Raw genomic sequence first — 18646 nt, forward strand, 5'->3', positions numbered from 1 at the left:
GCCTAGTGACTTTCCACTCACTGTCTCAGCATCTTGATAGCCTGACAATTTACTCACCATAAAATTACATGAATGTGAGGAATGAAGGAACTAGGTCATAGGTAAGCAGTAACACATAAAACACTTAAAATTCACCTTCCTTCCGTCACATTACAGTTTACAAAGCACTTTGGCATCTATCTCATCAATTACAGTAGCCTCTGAACAGGATAATTCATGAGCCTGCACTTGCAAATGAGAAGCAGAGGCTCAGCAGAGGAGGAAGGACTGGCCTTAGGTGGCATCAGGCAGGTGTTCTCTCTTGCCCAGGAGTGGGGGTGGAGGACACTTAAGTTTTCCAGGTCAGAAAAGAACAGTAACACTTGGCAGGGGCTGGCTCTCTACTCTGGGGGAGCGCAAACGTGGTGAATGGAGAGGAGTGTGCTAGGGGAAAGCTGAGGGGTGTGTAGTGAGGAAGTGAGCAAAAATGGGGGGCCAGCTGCCACTGTCTTTCCAACAGTGGAAGCTCAGCAACCCCCAAATGCTGGGCTGAGTGCAGACAGACAGACATGCCCCAAGATGCTCACAGCCCATCCCATTATTAGAGGAGCAGAAAACTGGCATCAACCCACATGTCCATCCATTGGTGACTGGATAAATAAACCACAAAGGGTGTGAATGAAATGCACAGGATGCAGTCAAATGAAGGAAGCCAGACACAAACAGTTTAAAATAATATACTTTACAAAACACAGACACCTACCAGGGATAAAATAACAAGCAGCCATGTACCTGCCACTGGAACAAAAACGCTGGCATTTTTGTCATGTTTGCTTCAGATCTTTTTAAAAAGATGAACTAGGCAGCTTGTTTTTCCCTCCTCCTCACTCACTTCCTCCCTCCCATCCCAGGGCAAATGGTGGGACAAAAACAGGTATGTGCACACTTTCCTGAATTTTCTCCTAATGTGGGTTCAGGCATAATGCCATACACAGAATATAGTTTTGGCCTTTTTTGGTGTGTGGTTCACCATAAAAGTTATTCTTGTAACCATTTTTTAATTTCTTTTTTTAATCTTTTTTTTTTCTTTTTGGTAGTTTTTTGTTGTTGTTTTAATCATTTTTTTCTGGCTGGGCCCAGGGATGGAACCCACACCACAGCATTGACCGACGCCACAGCAGTGACACCACAGATCCTTAACCTGCTGAGTCACCTGGGAATTCCTTATTTTTTTTTTTGTCTTTTTTTTTGCTATTTCTTTGGGCCGCTCCCGCGGCATATGGAGGTTCCCAGGCTAGGGGTCGAATCAGAGCTGTAGCCACTGGCCTACGCCAGAGCCACAGCAACGCGGGATCCGAGCCGCGTCTGCAACCTACACCACAGCTCACGGCAACGCTGGATCGTTAACCCACTGAGCAAGGGCAGGGACCGAACCCGCAACCTCATGGTTCCTAGTCGGATTCGTTAACCACTGTGCCACGACGGGAATTCCCCTTATTGTAACCATTTTTTAAGTGTGCAGCTCAGTGGCATTAAGCACATTCAAATTGTCATGCAACCATTCCCATCCTCCGTCTCCAGGACCTTCTCATCTTCCCAAACTCTGTCCCTATGAAACACCAACTCCTCTTCCTCCTCCTCCAGCCCCTGCCCCACCATCTACTTCCTGTCTCTGTGAATATGACTCCTCTAAAGGCCTGATATTATCGCAGTCATACCATATTTGTCCTTCTGTGTCTCTTCTCAAAGTCTATCCACGTGGTAGCAGGTGTCAGTGCTTCTCTCCTTTTTGTGGCTGCATAATATTCCAGTATGTGGAGGAACCACACTGCATCTACCCATTACCCATTGATAGACACTTGGGTTGTTCCTACCTTTTAGCCATTATGCATAATGCTACTACAAACATGGAGGGGCATTTGATTCCCTTTAATTTATTTATATTTTTTTTGTCTTTTTGCTATTTCTTGGGCCGCTCCTGCGGCATATGGAGTTTCCCGGGCTAGGGGTCTAATCGGAGCTGTAGCTGCCAGCCTACGCCAGAGCCACAGCAACGCAGGATCCGAGCCGTGTCTGCAACCTACACCACAGCTCACGGCAACGCCGGAACCTTGACCCACTGAGCAAGGACAGGGACCGAACCCGCAACCTCATGGTTCCTAGTCGGATTCGTTAACCACTGCGCAACGACAGGAACTCCTAATTTAAAATTTTAATTACACCGTGTTCCTGGTGGATCAGCAGGTTAAGGATCCAACGTTGTCACTGCTTTGGCTCTGGTTACTGTTGTGGCATGCATTTGATCTGTGAACTGGGAACTTCTGCATGTCTCAGGCACCACCAAAAATAATTGTAATTACATATAACACTGTCTACACAGAAAACATATGGCCATATGGACATTGCCTGATAAAGCAGATACCTGGCCATGAGGCAAGGGGGTCTTGTTCTGTCACAACTGCCACATGACTTGTCATTAAGTCATGTACTTACTCTTGTCCATCCCCCCAATAGGCTGTAAGCACATAGTGGGTTCAGTGACTGCTCCTCCCACCTTGTGGTGAGGAATTCAGTAGGGCTGAATAAATGGGTGACCTTCATGTTCTCTGAAGGAGCAGTGGGTTTCTCTGTAACAGGGGTTGGCAAGCTTTCTGCTCAGGGCCACACAGTAAATATTTTTGGCTTTCCTGGCCATCAGGTCTCTGTAGCAATGACTCTGTGTTGTTGGAGCCAGAAAGCACCAGAATCCATTGTAAACAAGCGGTCGTGACTAGAAACTATTTACAGACACAGCAATGTGACTGTCATATAATCTTCATGTGTCTCCAAAAAGTCTCTTGATTTTCTCCAACCATTAAAAAAAATGTAAAAAAACATAGAAGTTCCCTCTGTGGCTCAGCAGTTAATGAACCCAACTAGGATCCATGAGGTTGGAGGTTCGATCCCTGGCCTCACTCAGTGGGTTACGGATCCAGCATTGCCATGAGCTCTGGTGTAGGTTGCAGACATGGCTCAGATCTGGCATTGCTGTGGCTGTGGAGTAGGCCAGCAGCTGTTGCTCCAATTCGACCCCTAGCCTGGGCACCTCCATATGCCATGGGTGTGCCCCTAAAATAGCAAAAAATAAATAAAATAAAAAATAAAAAACATTCCTGGTTCACAGGCTGTAGCAAAAACACAAAAAGGGGGGTGTGACCTCCAGGCCAGAGTTTGCCAACTCTGTAACATTGGAAGGTTTTGATCAAATGTGTCACCTTTCTAATCAGAACAAAAAGATTTTCTTTCCTTTTAAAAATCTTTGAAGACTGTGGTTTGAAGTCAGACATACGCCTGTTCCCATCCCTTCTGCCTCTGATGGGCTGTGGGTCCTTGAGAAAGCCGCCTCTCTCTGAGTCCAGGTCTGGGAAGTGCAGATAACAACAGCGTACTTTAGAGTCTCGCAGGAAGAGTGGACGCGAGGAATGAAGAGTCATCCGTTCACAGACATCAGCAGGGCAAGAGTGGTCAGACCATTTAGAGAAGAGGACTCTGAAGCTGGAACAGAAAGCCCTTGGCTGAGTCACCAGGCAGATTGCATGATTCCTTCAGCCACTTTTAGGGATGGAGTCCAGGTTGCATGTAGGTGACCACTGGGAGGTGGCAGCTTGACCAGACCCCAGAGGTTCCTCATCTTCTGGGTACCAATGCTGCAGGAGAGGCTCCCAGCTAAGTGCCCCTCCCCCACTAGGCTTCTTCTTAGTGTCTGTGTGGGCGGCAGCCTCCGAGAGTGGCCTTACTTCTTGGTATCCATGGCCTCCTGCCATCCCTAACCCTGTGTACCTGGCTTCTAATCCACAGGCCTTGCTAGAAGCAAACTGTCACTGTGGAGAGGCCCACGTGGTGAGGAACTGAATGCAGCCGACAGCCATGAGTGAGCCTGGAAGGGGCCTCCTCCCCAGCTGACCCTTCAGATGAGCCCTCAGCCCTGGCTGGCACCTCAACTGCAGTGTTGCCAGAGGTTGTGAAGCAGGGACCCAGCTACACTCCACCTGGATTCCTGACCCACAGAAACTGAGAGGTTGTTTTCAGCAGCTACATGCGGGGCAATCTGTTACACAGCTATAGCTACACATACAACCTGCCTCCTCCTATCTCAGGCCAGGCATTCCAGGGCATCACTTGAGTTGGGTGCCCAAGGATACTGGCATCATGCTTACAGACCCCTACCACAGTGCCCAGGACGGCTGGTGGTGGTAAGGAAGCCAGGCAACATGAACTCACATGAGGCAAAAAGCAGCATGAGCCCAGCCCCGGTGCCTGGTGGCCTCTGTCATCCTGCCTCCTCCTCACACATCCAGACCATATTAGACCCAATGTGTGTTCAGGATTTATCAAGAATTTTCCGTGTGCCAAGCTCATCCAACAGATAGTACAGCCATGAAGAAAAACCTTCAGTTAGTGAAATACCAAGGAGAGGTATTCGGAGATAAACCAGCCTCAAACAGGCCATGTCCAGCCTGAGGAGACCTGGAGTGGGTTGGAGCATGAAGTGGAAAGAGAAGGCAACCAGGCCAGAAGAGAGGAGAACTGTCCAGGTAGAGGGAAGAGTGTGTCCAAAGGCCTGGTGGCAGGAAGACACAGAAGCTCTGCAGGGGGGAGGGGAGGAGTCTGGAGTAGCCATCCAGAGGTGGGCATAGAGGGACAGGGTTGCCTCAGGGAAAACTCTGTGACCTCAGCCTCTAGGGCCTCAGTTTCCCCATGTGTTCCTGGGGATGTGCAAAGCACTTGGCAGGGATGGTGTTCTGGGCTCACAGCTGGGTGTCTGTGCAGACAGATGGGAAAGAAGTCACATTTCAGAGCCTGGAGCCAACCCAGCTTGGCTTGGGGGCCAGTCACAGGGGTGGCAGGCAAAGGACACAGCTGACCCCCAGGGGCTGACCCTCCAGCTGCGCAGGCAGGAGAGGGCTGGGATGGTCGTTTCATTTCCAGCCCTGGGGGCCTCTGGGGTCTCAGGCCACCTGGGGGAGTAAAAGGGGAGAGGCAGGTCCGCCTAGCGGTCAGGGTGGGGGTCGTCGAGGTTTATCCTGGGTTCCCACACTCTGCAGTCATGGCCATGAGGTTGTCAGCTTTGCTTCTGGAGCCTAGTTTCCCCGCCTGTAAAACGAAGAGGCTTAAAAGAACCCGCCTCAGCACCTCTGGGGGTTAAATGATTTTAAATACCTAAGGCACTTGGACAATCGTCAGATCCATAGGCTCCGGCAGCGAGGAGGAGGCTGTTTTCGCGGTGGTGAGTGATGAGGAAACCGAGGCAGGAGAGAGACAGGGTGAGGACCCTGAGGGTGGTGCCATTTCCCTCACCAGGCGCCAGAGGCTCGGCGAGGAGGGGGCGTCGCGGGCGTCGGGGATACACCGCGGGCAGCCTTCCACGCCGCGGCCGCTAGGGGCCGCTCTGGGCGCCCCGCAGTCGGCTCGCGGCCCGCCCCGCCCCGCCCCGCCCCCAGCCCAGAAGGCCCTGCAGGGACACAGCCCTGCGCGTTCTGAGCTCCAGTGGCGAGCTGTCCAGCAGGGAGCATGAGCGCCCCTTCCGCGACCCCCATCTTCGCGCCGGGCGAGAACTGCAGCCCCGCATGGCGAGCTGCGCCCGCGGCCTACGACGCGTCGGACACGCACCTGCAGATCCTGGGCAAGCCGGTGATGGAGCGCTGGGAGACCCCTTACATGCACGCGCTGGCGGCCGTCGCTGCCTCCAAAGGTAGCCCTTGCGGGGCGGGCGAGCCGGGGCCGCTCGGACCCGACGCCAACATGCTCTCGGGCGACGCACATAGGAGCCTCTATGTGCCTCTTTTCTCGCCTGGAAAATGGGGCTCCTCGCGGGGGGCAGCAGGGGAGTCCCGGGTCTCTCTAGGCTCCCCGAGTCCAGAGAACGTCCTATCCTGGGGCAGTGACACCCCGACCCCGGTATGGAAACGGGCTGGGTCGGGGGATGGATCCTCAGATGCGGAAGTGAGCTGCCCACCCCCCGCGCGAGGTCGGAGACGGGGGTGGCGACCTGGCGAGGTGCTACCCAGGTTCACGTGGGGAATGCTCTGGCCCAGGAGTTGCGGGAAGTCGGGCACCGGCTAAGAATAGCTCGGGGAAAGCTGAGGCCGGGAGTCAGCTGTCAGGGGTGGTCCTGCACTGGGTGTCAGAGCTCACAGGGTGCTGAGGACTCCCCAGGTAGCCCGGAGGCCTGGAGTGCCACCTCTGGGCCTCTGCGTTTCCATCTGGCAAATGGGCACAACCAGAGTCCCGGCTTGGGGAGGGCGTTCCTCTCCGCCTCTGCCTTTTACCCAATGAGGATCAACCCCTGCCCCCTCCTGTTCCACAGCCAGGCCTTGAATCTTGGTACTCCCTTGCCCAAACTCTGTTAACTTCATTGTTGAGGAGGGGTGGGAAGTGCCCACATCGAAGATAAGCGCCGTCAGTGCAAACAGCATGGGCTGGGGCTCAAAGTCCAGGGTCTGACCCCCCCCCCCCCGCCCCCCACCGGCCTGCCCCAAAGCCCAGTCTGTGACTTCCCTGGCAGGCCACCCTGCACACTGTTCCCTCTCAGGGCTGCTGTGTTCTGTCCCACCCCCCACCTCTGCTATGCTGTGTCGTCTAGTCTTTGAGGCAAATGTTTCTCTGCCAAAGCCCTGCCCTTATGCCCTCTCCTCCAGGCAGCCTCCCCAATTCCGGGAGGCATGTAATGCCTGGGCTCTTTGTCTGCCCAGGGGGCCGGGTCCTGGAGGTGGGGTTTGGCATGGCCATCGCCGCCACTAAGGTGCAGGAGGGTGCCATCGACGAGCACTGGATCATCGAGTGCAATGACGGCGTCTTCCAGCGGCTCCAGGACTGGGCCCAGCAGCAGCCACACAAGGTGCCCACCTGTGCCCTGCTCTGCCCCCAGAGAAGGTTGGGGACCTGGAGCAGGCACAGTCATAGGGGAGGTGGTCTTTTCTCTTGGGGGTCTCTCTGCCCCCTCCCTCACAACAGGTGGGGAAATCCTGGGCTCCTCTGACCCTCAGCATTCTCTCTCTCTCCTCCCCTGCCCCAAGGTGGTTCCCTTGAAAGGCCTGTGGGAGGAGGTGGCGCCCACCCTGCCAGACAGTCACTTCGATGGTGAGGGGGCTCTGGGAGCTGGGTGGGGGCACAGAGCTCTGCCTGGATTTCCACCGCCAGCCCCTCCTCTGCTTGCTTCTGAAGCCCCAGTGCCTTGATGCATCACTGGGGAGGCAGAGCCTAGGGGGCAGGTTCAGACACACACACACAATGGCCTGGCACTTGGGTGTGTGGACACTTCAAGGAATGGCCAAATGCGACTAGTAGAGGTGGCTGCAGCACAGCAAACCCTAGGGTCGCTGGCCACCTCCACTCTTCTGAGGAGGCTGCCACCTGGCCCTGACCACAGGGCTTCTGTCATCTTGAGCAGGAATCCTGTATGACACGTACCCGCTGTCTGAGGAGACCTGGCACACACACCAGTTCAACTTCATCAGGGTAGGACCACTTGCGGTGAGACGGGAGTCCGCCCGCCAGCCCCAGGGTCGGGGGTCGGCCCAGGGGGGCACTTTTCTGTCTGCTGTTCCCTTGAGTCCAGAGACAGAAGGCCCTGTGAGAATGCCTCTGCCTACACCTCCCTCCTGACCACTGCCCCCTCCCAGGAACACGCTTTCCGCCTGCTGAAGCCAGGGGGCGTCCTCACCTACTGCAACCTCACCTCCTGGGGCGAGCTGATGAAGTCCAAGTACTCGGACATCACCACCATGTTCCAGGTGCTGCGGACTGGGCCTGGGTGCTCCCTGCGGGTCCCTGTCCTGTCCCACCCATTTAAGGCAGCAATTTTGGGTGGGGAGGCAGCTGTGATCTAGGGGGGGGTCCCTCGCCTTCCCTGGCCCAGGAACTGTGAGTCTCCAGTTGTGAACCTGGAGGGTCTCTCTCCAGCTCAGTGGCCTTTGGTGGCTCCCCAGTGCCTTCAGGATACAGGGATTCAGCCCAAGCTCCCCAGCATCCCCTTCCTCTGCCCTTCTCTACCAGGGATGTCTCTGTCCCAGGCCTTTGACCGCGTGGTTCTATCTGTGAGGATGTGTGGGGGATGCCCTGACAGCCAGGAATCTGGACCCCAGGAGAGGAACCCCCCACCCCACCCTGCCAGGCCTGGCTGCAGCACTTTCCTAGGAGCGCCCCCCGCGAGGAACCTTGGAAAGGCAGGTGGCAGGGTGTCTCTGGGGGCCCCAGGGCCTGGGAAGTGACTGGCACCTCCTTCTGGACAGGAGACGCAGGTGCCAGCCCTGCTGGAGGCAGGTTTCAGGCAGGAGAACATCCGCACACAGGTCATGGAGCTGGTCCCACCGGCCGACTGCCGCTATTATGCCTTCCCGCAGATGATTACACCGCTGGTCACTAAGCAGTGAGCCCTCTGGCTCGGCTGCCCACACCACTCTGGGGGCTCTGGGCTGCAGGACCCCCAACCCCAACTCAGTGCCTTCGAGGCTGGGAGCGCCAGCTCTGACCTTTTGCGTCGCTGTCCAGACCCACACCAGCTGCGTGAGGCCAGCAAGCTTCCCCAACCCCTGCAGTGGGATCACCACTACTGTCCTCCCGGGGGCTTGAGGATGAAATAAACACTAACAGTAAGCTTGGCCATCAGTGGGAGGACACAAATGTGTGTTTTCACTTACTCTCCTGTGTTTCCAAAAAAAAGAAAGAAACCCACTAAACAGACTTTCAGGGAGACAGTGGCTGTTCCACTAACAAGTCTCTCAGCCTGCCTCTGACCTCAGGCATGCCCAGGGCAGACACTGCCAATCAATAACTGATGCCCTCCCCGCCCTGCCATGGGCATCTGGGGTCCCCAGAGGAGGTGGAACTAGGTCAGGTGGCAGCCCCCAGGTCCAGGTCCTCAAGCCACCTAGGAGGGCCTCTGGTTCCACCCAGTCAAGCTGAACTCCGACCCCCAACTGTCCAGTGTCTTGTTTCCTGACTCAATGCCCCCTCCAGCCTCAGGACAGAGACACCCTGGCTCCCATCTGCCCTGGGCCATGGTGCCCAGGTGGTCACCCCAGTGCTGTCTGCTTCACCCTTGACCAGTGCTTGGACCTGTCCCTGCCCCTTGTTCACGGTGGGTGCTCCCAGCTGGGCCTCACTGGGCCCGGCCGTCCACCTTGGGGGCTTCATGTCTCCACGCACCAGACACTGAGCCTGCCCGGCAGCACTCACCTACCTACCTCCCATACCCCCACCTTGGCCCCCATACCATGCTGGCAAGCGCTGGCCGTGGGTTTATCAGGTTTATTGACCACCTCTCGTGATGACGCCCACACAGACACCGCAAGGCGGCCAGATGGCCAGCACTACCTGCGGTACCAGATCCGCAGTCTCTTCTCCCGCTTGATCTTCCTCTGCAGCTGCAGGATGCCGTAGAGCAGGGCCTCGGCTGTGGGCGGGCAGCCTGGGAGCAGGATGCATCTCAGTCCCCCTGCCCCTCCTTAGGTCTGCAGGGAAGACCTAGGAGAACTAGCTAAGGAGATGACAGGTGGGAAGGCCCAGGCTGCCCCTCCTGGGCTGTGATGCCCTGTCCATGCGCTACCATGTGACATGGCTCGGGGCCCCAGAGGACAAGTCCAGGCTGCCTGCTGGCCCCAGGCCACACTGGCTGCTGGTGAGGCCCCTCAGAGAGGAGTGGGGGCAGGCTGGAGGGAGCAGAATGGACTGGGTGAAGGGGAAGACTCCACGGGCAGAAACGCTGGGCTGTCACTTTTCTTGGACCTCAATCTACTCATTTTTTTTTTTTTCCTTTTTGGCCACACCTGCAGCATGTGGAAGGTCCCGGGCCAGGGATCCAGCCCACGCCACAGTTGTAACCAGAGCCACAGCAGTGAAGATGCCAGGTCCTTAACCTGCTAAGTCGCCAGGGAACTCCCTGCTCATTCTTAAAAGGCAGAGGGACTGTCTCAGTGGGGATGTGGGGATTCTATAAATTGGGCGAGGGGCCCATGTGGGCTCCCGTTGCGGGTAGCTCACCTGGGACGTAGATATCCACGGGCACGATTCGGTCGCAGCCCCGCACGACAGAGTAGGAGTAGTGGTAGTAGCCGCCTCCATTGGCACAGCTGTTGAGGGGAGCCATGTATGAGGAATGCTCCGAGCTACCCCAGCCACCTGGCCTCCCTCCATCCTCGCTGCCTGCCCCCCACCTGCACCCACCTTCAATGGCAAGTAAGTGCTGGGTGGTTAGAAAAGGGCAAGACTGGGACACAGAAGTCACAAGAAAGGCAACAGCCACCTGAGATCTTGTGTGGGACCAGGTTGGGCAGGACACACAGTGTGGGATTCCGTGGATGGGAAACATCCAGAACAGGCACGTCCACAGACACAGAGTGGGTTCCTGGTTGCTGGGGCTGGGGAGGGGGTGGGGTTGACTGCTGATGGGGATGGGACTTCTCTGGGGAGATGCAATGTTCTCGAATTGGACAGAGGTGATAAGTTGCACAATAGCACGAATGTACTAAAACCCACAGAGCTGCATTGTTTGAAAGGGTAAACTTTATAGTATGTGAATTCTGCCTCTATGGAAACAACTAAGTGACCAAACAGCTTTTAACGATGTGAAGAAACTAAGGTGCGGGCTACATGGTGAAGAGGATGCAAAGCACCCACAGAGCAGGGCGTCCTTCATGTGGTCACAAAGTGGAGAAACAGACCCAAACTAGTTGGGCTGTTGGGGTGGGGGAGTGACTGTAACTGGACGAGAAGGCACATTCTGGATAATTCTGATCCAAAAGAAGCACCGGGGAGACTAGAAGAGACGTGTCAGCATGTCACTAGAGCCCCTGCCCCACCAGGCACTCACCTCCCCATGGACACAACATAACGAGGCTCTGGCATCTGGTCATAGACCTGGAAGAGACGGGGGTTTGTGTGCGGCTGGAGCCTGGGGTGGGTGGGTGTTGGGGGGTGGGGAGCTGGGGGAACAGGGCTAGGCCCACCTTGCGGAGTGCAGGGGCCATCTTGTTGGTGAGCGTCCCGGCCACGATCATCACATCGGACTGACGTGGGCTGGCACGGAAAACCACGCCAAAGCGGTCCATGTCGTAGCGTGGCGCTGCCATGTGCATCATCTCCACGGCACAGCAGGCCAGGCCAAAGGTCATGGGCCACAGGGAGCTCTGCGGGGCAGGGCGGGGTGGTCAGCCAGGGAGTGGACTGGCCCACTGTGTTTAAAGAAAGGAGGCGATTTCACCTAGAAAAATCCAGATTTCTAGCCTTTCTTGATGGACATGTGAGCCTCCCTTCCCACAGCAACCTTGTGACCCCCAGCCCCCAAAGGCCCCCCTGGATGCCTGGCACTGGCCTGAGTTTGCTGCCCCGGCCCAGGTCTGCCCAATAGGAAAGCAAAGTGAGTTAGGCCTGTGGGTCAACACCTCCCAGCGGCTATGTTACCAAGGAGACCCCAAGACAAACCAAAATCCAAACTAAGTGAAATCAGTTTTAGAAACAGTGCATGTCACCTAGTAGCTCCTAAATGTCATCCTTCCAACAGGGGCACTTGCTGCCCTGAGTGCCCAAGTAGCCAAAAGGGCACAAAGCTAGATCCTGGGGCTCAGCCCCCTGTGAGGATCTTGTGGAAACACTGTGGTGTTTCCACAACCACCTCTTCCAGGAAGCCCTCCTGCATGCTCTCTGACGGTTCCTCCTATCCCTGGGTGCCCAATCCCCTGCCCTGCTATCCTCCTCTGCTTGTCAGTGTCCAGCCTGGGATCTGGCTGAGCTCCTGCTGCCCCACAGATGTCCTAATTCAGGTGACAGGGCTGTGGCCCCACAGTGCACGGCCGCAGCAAACATCACCACTGTGGGGCTGTGGCCTGGAGGGACCGAGCCCTGGCACTGGACCGTCAATGGAGGATTGTTAACCAGCCTGACACCCAAGGGCACTGAAAGGAGCCACTGTCCTTAGAGGACACGTGTCTAGTTGGCGACATGGACAAGCACACAAGCATGCAGACTGCCCCATGGCTAGCGCTGGGCAGGGCTGGGGGCTGGGATTGGATATTTGCTGGGAAGGAGCTGTTTTCATCCAGCATTTCTAGATTAAAAAGTGACTTCTAGGTTAAAAGAGAAAATAGGGATGAACAGAAAACAGGGAGAATGAAGGGAGGGAGGTGGGGTGTCTCTCTGGGGGTCGAGGGAGAGGTGGGGAGTCAGGCCAGGAGCTGATGGGGGACAGGGACCTACCACAGGGAGGGCACCCCGGGGAGCCCGCCTGCTCCTCGGTCGCATGTGAGCATGGGTGAGCAGGCAGCAGGCAGGGGGAAGAGGATAGGGTGGGGGCTTACCCGGCGGGCCCAGTTGACGAGGTCATCCAGCTTGGCCACCACATACTCGCCCCGGCTGCTGGGAAGTGTGGTGGGTTTGGAGACCACAGCTCCGGCCTGGGACACAGCAGGCTGGCTACTGGGCAAGGGACACACAGCGAGGGGAGGTGTCAGCTAGGCAGGCAGCTCAGGAGACGGGAGCTGTCCACCCCCACAGGCCCCGCCCAGCCCCGAGCAGCCTTGCAGAGTGTCCGAGTGGGTTCCAGGAGCCTTGGGGCTGGAGGCTGCAGCAGCCCCACACCCAGGCCTGGGGCAGGACATGCCTCCTCAACAAGACCCAAGTGATAGACCCAAGTTGCCACAGGCCACAGCTGTGCAGGGGGGCGGGGCTTCAGGGTATACAGGTTCCTGGGAAAGGCTGGCCTCACCTGCTTGGGCTGTCCGTGGCCGCACTCGGATGGACAAAGCGCACCTGCACAGCTGCGCCCATGCTGGAGCTGATGGAAGACGGACCACACGTGAAGAGGGGCCAGGGAGCTACCCTGGGGCCGGGATGGGGAAACTGACCAGGGCCCAAATCCCACCCACTGCCAATTTCCCTAAATAAAGTTTATTGACACAGCCAGAGCCATATGTGTACACACACACACACACACACCCTGGAAATCTGGCTGTTTTTGCAGAGGTAGAGCCAAAAACATTTACCATCTACCCTTTTACATAAAAAGTTTGCTGAACCCTGATTTAGAAGGTGAATGGTTTTCTTTCATTCTTTTTTTTTCTCTCTTTTTAGGGCCGCACCTGCAGCATATGGAAGTTCCCAGGCTAGGGGTGGAATTGGAGCTGCAGCTGCTAGCCTACGCCACAGCAACATGGGATCTGAGCCACATCTGTGACCTACGCTACAGCTCAGGCAGTGCTGGATCCTTAACCCACTGAGCAAGGCCAGGGATCAAACCCACATCTTCATGGATACTAATTGGGCTCTTAACCCACTGAGGCATAAGAACTCCTGGTTTTCACTTTATACTTCTCTCATTTCCCCCATTTTCCCTTTGCTTTATGTGAATAGGTATTTTGTTCCTAGGAAAAAAGCCTTGGAGTTCCCTGGTGGCTCAGCAGGTTAAGGATCCAGTGTTGTCACTGCTGTGGCCCTGGTTACAGCTATGGGGCAGATTGGATCCCTGGGCTGGGAATTTCTGTGTGCCTCGGCCAAAACCCCAAAACCCCCAAAACAAACCTTATCAAAACAAAGTCAGCCCAAACCCATGCCCTCCTCAGAGCCCCAACTCCCCTCCATAAAAAAGACGCTCCCCTCAGGTTCCCAAGTCCCTGATTCCACGGGGCCAGGGTTCAATCTCTGGGCTCTGTCCACACGGAGGGCCTGGCAGCCCCTAGCCTTCCTATCCCAAGGAGGCCTGCATGGGGCTGCCAGTTAAGCCAATGCCCAGATTACCTTCCTGCGACAGCTAATAACCGAGTTCTGGGGCACTAGGGCCACAAGTCTGGATCTAGGCTGCACCAGCCCGTGTTGCCTCTGACTCGAGACATGACCTTCAACAGGCGGCCCCCTGCCTGGTGCTGCTGAGTGGCCCTTGCACATCTGAGGCACTCAGACCCATCTGAGCTCTCCCAGCCAGAGCCTCACTGCTGGTGGTCATGATCAGAGACCTGGGCAGGCACTCACCGCAGAGCAAGGATCGGGCGCAGCAGGCCGGGAGCTGCAGAGAGAACCACAGGGTGGCAGCAGTGAGTTGCGGGCAGCTCCAGAAGCCACAAACTCTAGTGCCTGGACTGGCCTGAGGGTCCTGCCTCCCAGGGTTTGCCCATCAGGCCCCCTGCCTGGTACACCCTCCCTCTCACCCTCCATCTATATAAATTCCACTTAACAAACATTCAGTGAAGAGTGATTTTTCAGAATATGAACCAGATCGTGTCATCCCCCTGCTTAAAACCCCACGGCCCACAGAAGAAAAGCCATATTCCACACCCTGGCCACCTTCCCTTTCCTCAGGTATGTCAGTGTCACCCCTGCTTCAGGGCACTTGCTGAGGTTACCTCTGCCTGGAGCACCCTGGACACACATGCATGTGGCTGACCCTTCTCATGGGCCAGGTTTTGCCTCAAATGCCTGGATGATACAAGCCCCCCAGGCCCTCTTGATCCTGTCACCCTGTTCTATCTCCATTCACATGTTCATGTGTGGTGCAGCCTCCCCCTTGATGCTAGGGCTCCCTGTGTCCCCCAGTCTCTGTGTTAGCCTTGGTCAACTGAAGGAACCCAGTGCCACCAGCGAGGCTCCGGGTCCCGGGCTGGGAGTTCTGGGGTTTCAGAGACTGGGCACTGAAGCCAGGTTACCTGCGCAGCCCCAGACTCTTGTGCGGAGCTGGACCTCTCTGAGCTCAGCTTCCCCACCTGAAAATTTCGGGCTCTGGATAAGCTCACGGCACAGTAAATGCCCTTCACCTCTGAGGTGAGGGAATTCTAGTCTCTGGAATCAGACATTCTTAGGAAGAGGCCGCTGGTGAGGACTCAGAAGACTGGCCAGTTGGCCTAGGAAAGAGAAATACCCTCTTTGTTGTTACTAACATCTTACAAAAAATTGGCCTTTCCTTAAATTCTGAGTGTAGTCGACAAACCACAGCAGCATTAGTGGGATCGAGGCTGGTTTGATGCCGAAATGAGGGTGGTTTCCTAACTGTGAAATAGAGGCTGCAGCCATCTTCGTGTAAAGGAACCTGCCCACTCCTTAATCCTTCAAAATCGTGGCAGTAGGCATACCAGCCGCTAGAATTCGGCCTTCAAGGCAGTAAGTATCCTGACAACTGTCTCCTAGTATAACTGCTTTCCTCTGCAACCCTGGGGATTCCCTCCTATGCATTTACTCTCTAATTGGAGGAGGAAAAGGTCCCAGAGCAGCCCGGGTCAGGACGCCTGCTCTGCGGGTGACCGTCCCCTTCCTGGAGTGGCAGGGTGCCCTGGGATAGCGCCTCTGCCTGGCCGGGCCGGGTGACCTCCAGCGTTCGCGGCTCCTCTCTGGGCCCCAGTTCCCTCGCCTACCGCGGCTGCACACCCCGCGCCGCCTCTTCCCGGGATCTTCAAGGGCAGCATCCCAGGCCTCAGTTCCCTCGTCTGCCGAGGCTGCACAGCCCGCGCCCCCTCTTCCCGGGATCTTCAAGGGCAGCATCCCGGGCGGAGCCTGGACCCCTCTAGTCCTTACCCTGGCGCTCTCCCGAGGCTGAGAGCTTATGTCACCCCCGGCCTCCACATCCCCGAGGAGAAGGCGCCCCGAGCGAGCCGCCACCCCGACCCCGCCGCCCGGACCCGCTCACCCGCCAGCGCCGCCATCTCGGCCTCGGCCTTCAGACAACCTCTACGGTCCGTCCGCTGTAGCGCTCCGGGTATCCGGGGCCGTTGCCCAAAGCGGCTCGGCCGATGCGCGGAAACTGGAACCAGTGTGGAGACGTTCCGCATCCGTGCACCCCCCCAACGCGTCCCGGGACACCCCACGCGGGATAAAAAACAGATGCGGCGGGGAGCATCTCGGGAAAATTCAGGAGCTTAGCCAACTTTCTTACTCGGGAGGCAAAACAAAACGAAAGCAATCGCCAGACCGTCCCTGGGTGGGCTCGAACCACCAACCTTTCGGTTAACAGCCGAACGCGCTAACCGATTGCGCCACAGAGACGGCGCTGCTAAAAGTTTCCAGGTACAACCCTACGAAGCATGCCCGTCCCACTTTGGCAGCTCGAGCGACAGCCGAAAGCGGCACGGGGCGGAGTTGAGGCGGGGGCGACCCCTACCGCCTAGCCGAAATAGCTCAGTTGGGAGAGCGTTAGACTGAAGATCTAAAGGTCCCTGGTTCGATCCCGGGTTTCGGCAGGTGTTTTTGGCACCCGCCCCCCAACGAGCCTCGTTGTTGATCCAGCTGCCCTCAGCTCTCCCTTACCCAGAAAGGGTCGATTTTGACTTTTCCGTCTCAGAATATTCTCCACTCTGTAGATGAGGAGCTCAGCTGCTGGTTTATGACAACGCAGGAGAACTTAACAGCACAAGGTCTCAAATTGTAACCCCCGCCCCAAAAAAACTATGATTCCAGCCCGAATGCCCCCCGCCCCCGTCCCGTTTCACCACCCCAATTTCCAATACTTTTTAAGTGGTAGGACTAGAACCCATGCTTACTGTAAAAACGAACATTATTGCACACCTAAATTGGCAAAACGGAGTCTGCAAAAACTCCGGCCCCTTGGAGGTCGTTTAATTGGGACAGTCCTGCTGGGGACCTGTTCTGTCCGTTTTACCTGTAGGGAAACAGGCTCGAACTGGCGAACGCGGGTGATAGCAAAGCTGTCTCTGGGCCAGGTGCGCAGGGATGCTGAGCCAAGCCCTGCGCCCGAGGTCCTGAAAAGAGGAGATGGGGTGCCGGGAGGTGTCACCGTCCCCATGACAATCACAGGAGAAAAGAACAGGGCGGGGCCTGGATGCACAACCCGACTCCCCTCACAGTTAACTGGCCATACTGTGGAGCTGGACTTTTTTTTTTTTTTTTTTGTCTTTTTGCTATTTCGTGGGCCGCTCTCGAGGCATATGGAGGTTCTCAGGCTAGGGGTCGAACTATAGCTGCCAGCCTATGCTAGAGCAACAGCAACGCGGGATCCGAGCCGCGTCTGCGACTTACACCACAGCTCACGGCAACGCGGGATCGTTAACCCACTGAGCAAGGGCCGCCGGATCGTTAACCCACTGAGCAAGGGCAGGGATCGAACCCGCAACCTCATGGTTCTTAGATTCGTTAACCACTGCGCCACGACGGGAACTCCTGGACTTTTTTTTTTAATTACATAAACTTTGTAGTTTAGAATAGCTTGATTCAGAGAGAAGTTGCAAACAGAGTATGGGGCGGTTCCTCTATTCCACACCCAGCCTCCCCTACTGTTAACTTCTTACACTGATGTCAATTCATGACCAATGCGGATCTATCTTAAAGGACAACTCAAGTTAGGCCCCTCTAATCAGGTTCCTGTTTTCCACTAAGGTCCTTGCCCTGCAAGCCCCTGGGAGCCGTCCCGAGGCCCATGCCCCGACCCTCACCGCCGCCCCCCCCACCCCCAGCCTGCAGATGCCACAGCCCCGATCCACACACCACTGCAGTCCTTAAGAGACAGCAAAGCAGCCTAGCTGTCCTTGAATTCCCCCAGGTTTCCAGCCCCCAGGGGCCGGGCTCACTGGTTAGGAGGGGGTCAGTAGTCAGACTGATGGCATGATGGGGAGAGGAAGCGGATGGGGGAGGCAAGAGTCTGGGGCAGCACAGGAGATCGCTGAAACCAGGGGCCCACCAGAAGCAGGTCTGCCAGGCCAGAGTGACCAGAGGGCCAGTGAGAGGTTGAGGGAAGACAGGAGGGGGATCAAGGGCTGGAGTTTGGCCATGGGAATGGGGAGATTGACCACATTACACAGACTTGCTTCCCTGTGATGTGAGACTCTCTCCATCTGCATTACTTCTTTTAGTCAATTTTCTAGATAAGTGAACTTGAAAAAGTGCCAAAATCTATGCAAGGAAAACCCCGTTCCAGGAAGTAGTTGTGCAGAAAAGTGGGACTTTAGGAAAAGCATCTCAGGGTCTGGGGTCTGGCTGGGAAGAGGTTCAGGGCAGGGTGGGCAGGGAGTGGCGGGATGTGATCAGGGTAGGGGTGAAGGCCCTGGGAGGGACAAGACACAGGGCAGCAGGGAGGCCATGCAGAGGTGCAGCCAGCTGTGACTCCAGCTGGCAAAGCCCAGGACGGCCAGGGGGCGACTCCGGTGTGGGGGGAGAGGGAGGGAAGCTGTGGCTGTAGTGGACATGCTTTAGAAACAGCCCAGTATATTGGCCTCCTGGGGTTTGGGGGCCTGCGGCTACCTCACAGGCCCCTCTAGAACATTCCTCACCTGGCTAGTCGGGTCAATTGGCTCTGCCTTCCTAATACACTGCCCAGCGCCAATTTGGGGCATCAACAGACCCCCACCAACCCACCATGGCCTGCCCCAGTGGCCTTGGGTGGAAGGTTTTTTTTTCCCCCTCTTTTGGCCACACCCTCAACATATGGAAGTTCCCTGGCCAGGGACCCAATCAGAGTTGCAGAGTGACTTAGGCCACAGCTGCAGCAATGCTGGATCCCTAACCCACTCCACCAGGCTAGGGATCGAACCCATGCTGCCTTAGAGACCAGGCTGGATCCTTAACACACTTCACCGGAGAGGGAACTCCACTCATAACCCACAAAAAACCTAGGCAGTGAGAGCTGGGAACTGGACACTTGCTGGGCACAGGACTGGGGTTGGGGGAGGGGCAAAGCCCCCAGCACTCCCGACAGACATCT

At 56.4% G+C, this 18646-nt stretch overlaps 2 protein-coding genes and 2 non-coding genes across 9 annotated transcripts; 2 read left to right on the top strand and 2 right to left on the bottom strand.

Moving 5' to 3' along the window:
* The first annotated feature begins 5455 nt into the window (after window positions 1–5455).
* Window positions 5456–8625, top strand: GAMT (guanidinoacetate N-methyltransferase). Of its 3 annotated transcripts, XM_047777725.1 has the most exons (7): window positions 5456–5710; window positions 6711–6856; window positions 7035–7098; window positions 7409–7476; window positions 7641–7751; window positions 8031–8183; window positions 8361–8625. In XM_047777725.1, the coding sequence occupies exons 1-7, from the start codon at window positions 5530–5532 to the stop codon at window positions 8388–8390; spliced, it is 753 nt and encodes a 250-aa protein (XP_047633681.1). In that variant the 5' UTR covers window positions 5456–5529; the 3' UTR covers window positions 8391–8625. The 3 variants fall into 3 exon arrangements, with proteins under 3 accessions (XP_047633681.1, XP_047633682.1, XP_047633683.1); XM_047777726.1 differs by lacking the exon at window positions 8031–8183 and having other exon boundaries at window positions 8250–8625; XM_047777727.1 differs by lacking the exon at window positions 8031–8183.
* A 628-nt stretch (window positions 8626–9253) lies between these two features.
* NDUFS7 (NADH:ubiquinone oxidoreductase core subunit S7) lies at window positions 9254–15779 on the bottom strand. Of its 4 annotated transcripts, none has more exons than XM_047777721.1 (8): window positions 15623–15779; window positions 13978–14011; window positions 12719–12787; window positions 12312–12426; window positions 10965–11144; window positions 10829–10875; window positions 10000–10088; window positions 9254–9427 (listed from the first exon to the last, which is right to left on the bottom strand). In XM_047777721.1, exons 1-8 carry the CDS (start codon window positions 15762–15764, stop codon window positions 9330–9332), a joined length of 774 nt encoding a protein of 257 aa, XP_047633677.1. In that variant the 5' UTR covers window positions 15765–15779; the 3' UTR covers window positions 9254–9329. The 4 variants fall into 4 exon arrangements, with proteins under 4 accessions (XP_047633677.1, XP_047633676.1, XP_047633679.1 ...); XM_047777720.1 differs by having other exon boundaries at window positions 12312–12429; XM_047777723.1 differs by lacking the exon at window positions 15623–15779 and adding an exon at window positions 14649–14835 and having other exon boundaries at window positions 12312–12429.
* A 125-nt stretch (window positions 15780–15904) lies between these two features.
* Window positions 15905–15978, bottom strand: TRNAN-GUU (transfer RNA asparagine (anticodon GUU)). The gene has a single exon. It is a non-coding gene; the product is annotated as a tRNA-Asn (tRNA).
* A 121-nt stretch (window positions 15979–16099) lies between these two features.
* TRNAF-GAA (transfer RNA phenylalanine (anticodon GAA)) lies at window positions 16100–16172 on the top strand. The gene has a single exon. It is a non-coding gene; the product is annotated as a tRNA-Phe (tRNA).
* The last annotated feature ends 2474 nt before the right edge of the window (window positions 16173–18646 follow it).

Source organism: Phacochoerus africanus, chromosome 4 (genome assembly GCF_016906955.1).
Source record: "Phacochoerus africanus isolate WHEZ1 chromosome 4, ROS_Pafr_v1, whole genome shotgun sequence".
NCBI classification, from domain to species: Eukaryota; Metazoa; Chordata; class Mammalia; order Artiodactyla; family Suidae; genus Phacochoerus; species Phacochoerus africanus.

Excerpts from the sequence above, each read along its gene's own strand:
- NDUFS7 (XM_047777720.1), bottom strand. The coding sequence starts at position 15,764 with ATGCGGAACGTCTCCACACTGGTTCCAGTTTCCGCGCATCGGCCGAGC. Across the intron at positions 12,430-12,718 it reads GCCACGGACAGCCCAAGCAG|TAGCCAGCCTGCTGTGTCCC; the intron begins GTGAGGCCAGCC and ends TCCCTTGCCCAG. Across the intron at positions 9,428-9,999 it reads CGTGGATATCTACGTCCCAG|GCTGCCCGCCCACAGCCGAG; the intron begins GTGAGCTACCCG and ends TCCTGCTCCCAG.
- GAMT (XM_047777725.1), top strand. The coding sequence starts at position 5,530 with ATGAGCGCCCCTTCCGCGACCCCCATCTTCGCGCCGGGCGAGAACTGC. Across the intron at positions 5,711-6,710 it reads GGCCGTCGCTGCCTCCAAAG|GGGGCCGGGTCCTGGAGGTG; the intron begins GTAGCCCTTGCG and ends TTGTCTGCCCAG. Across the intron at positions 8,184-8,360 it reads CCGCGAGGAACCTTGGAAAG|ATGATTACACCGCTGGTCAC; the intron begins GCAGGTGGCAGG and ends GCCTTCCCGCAG.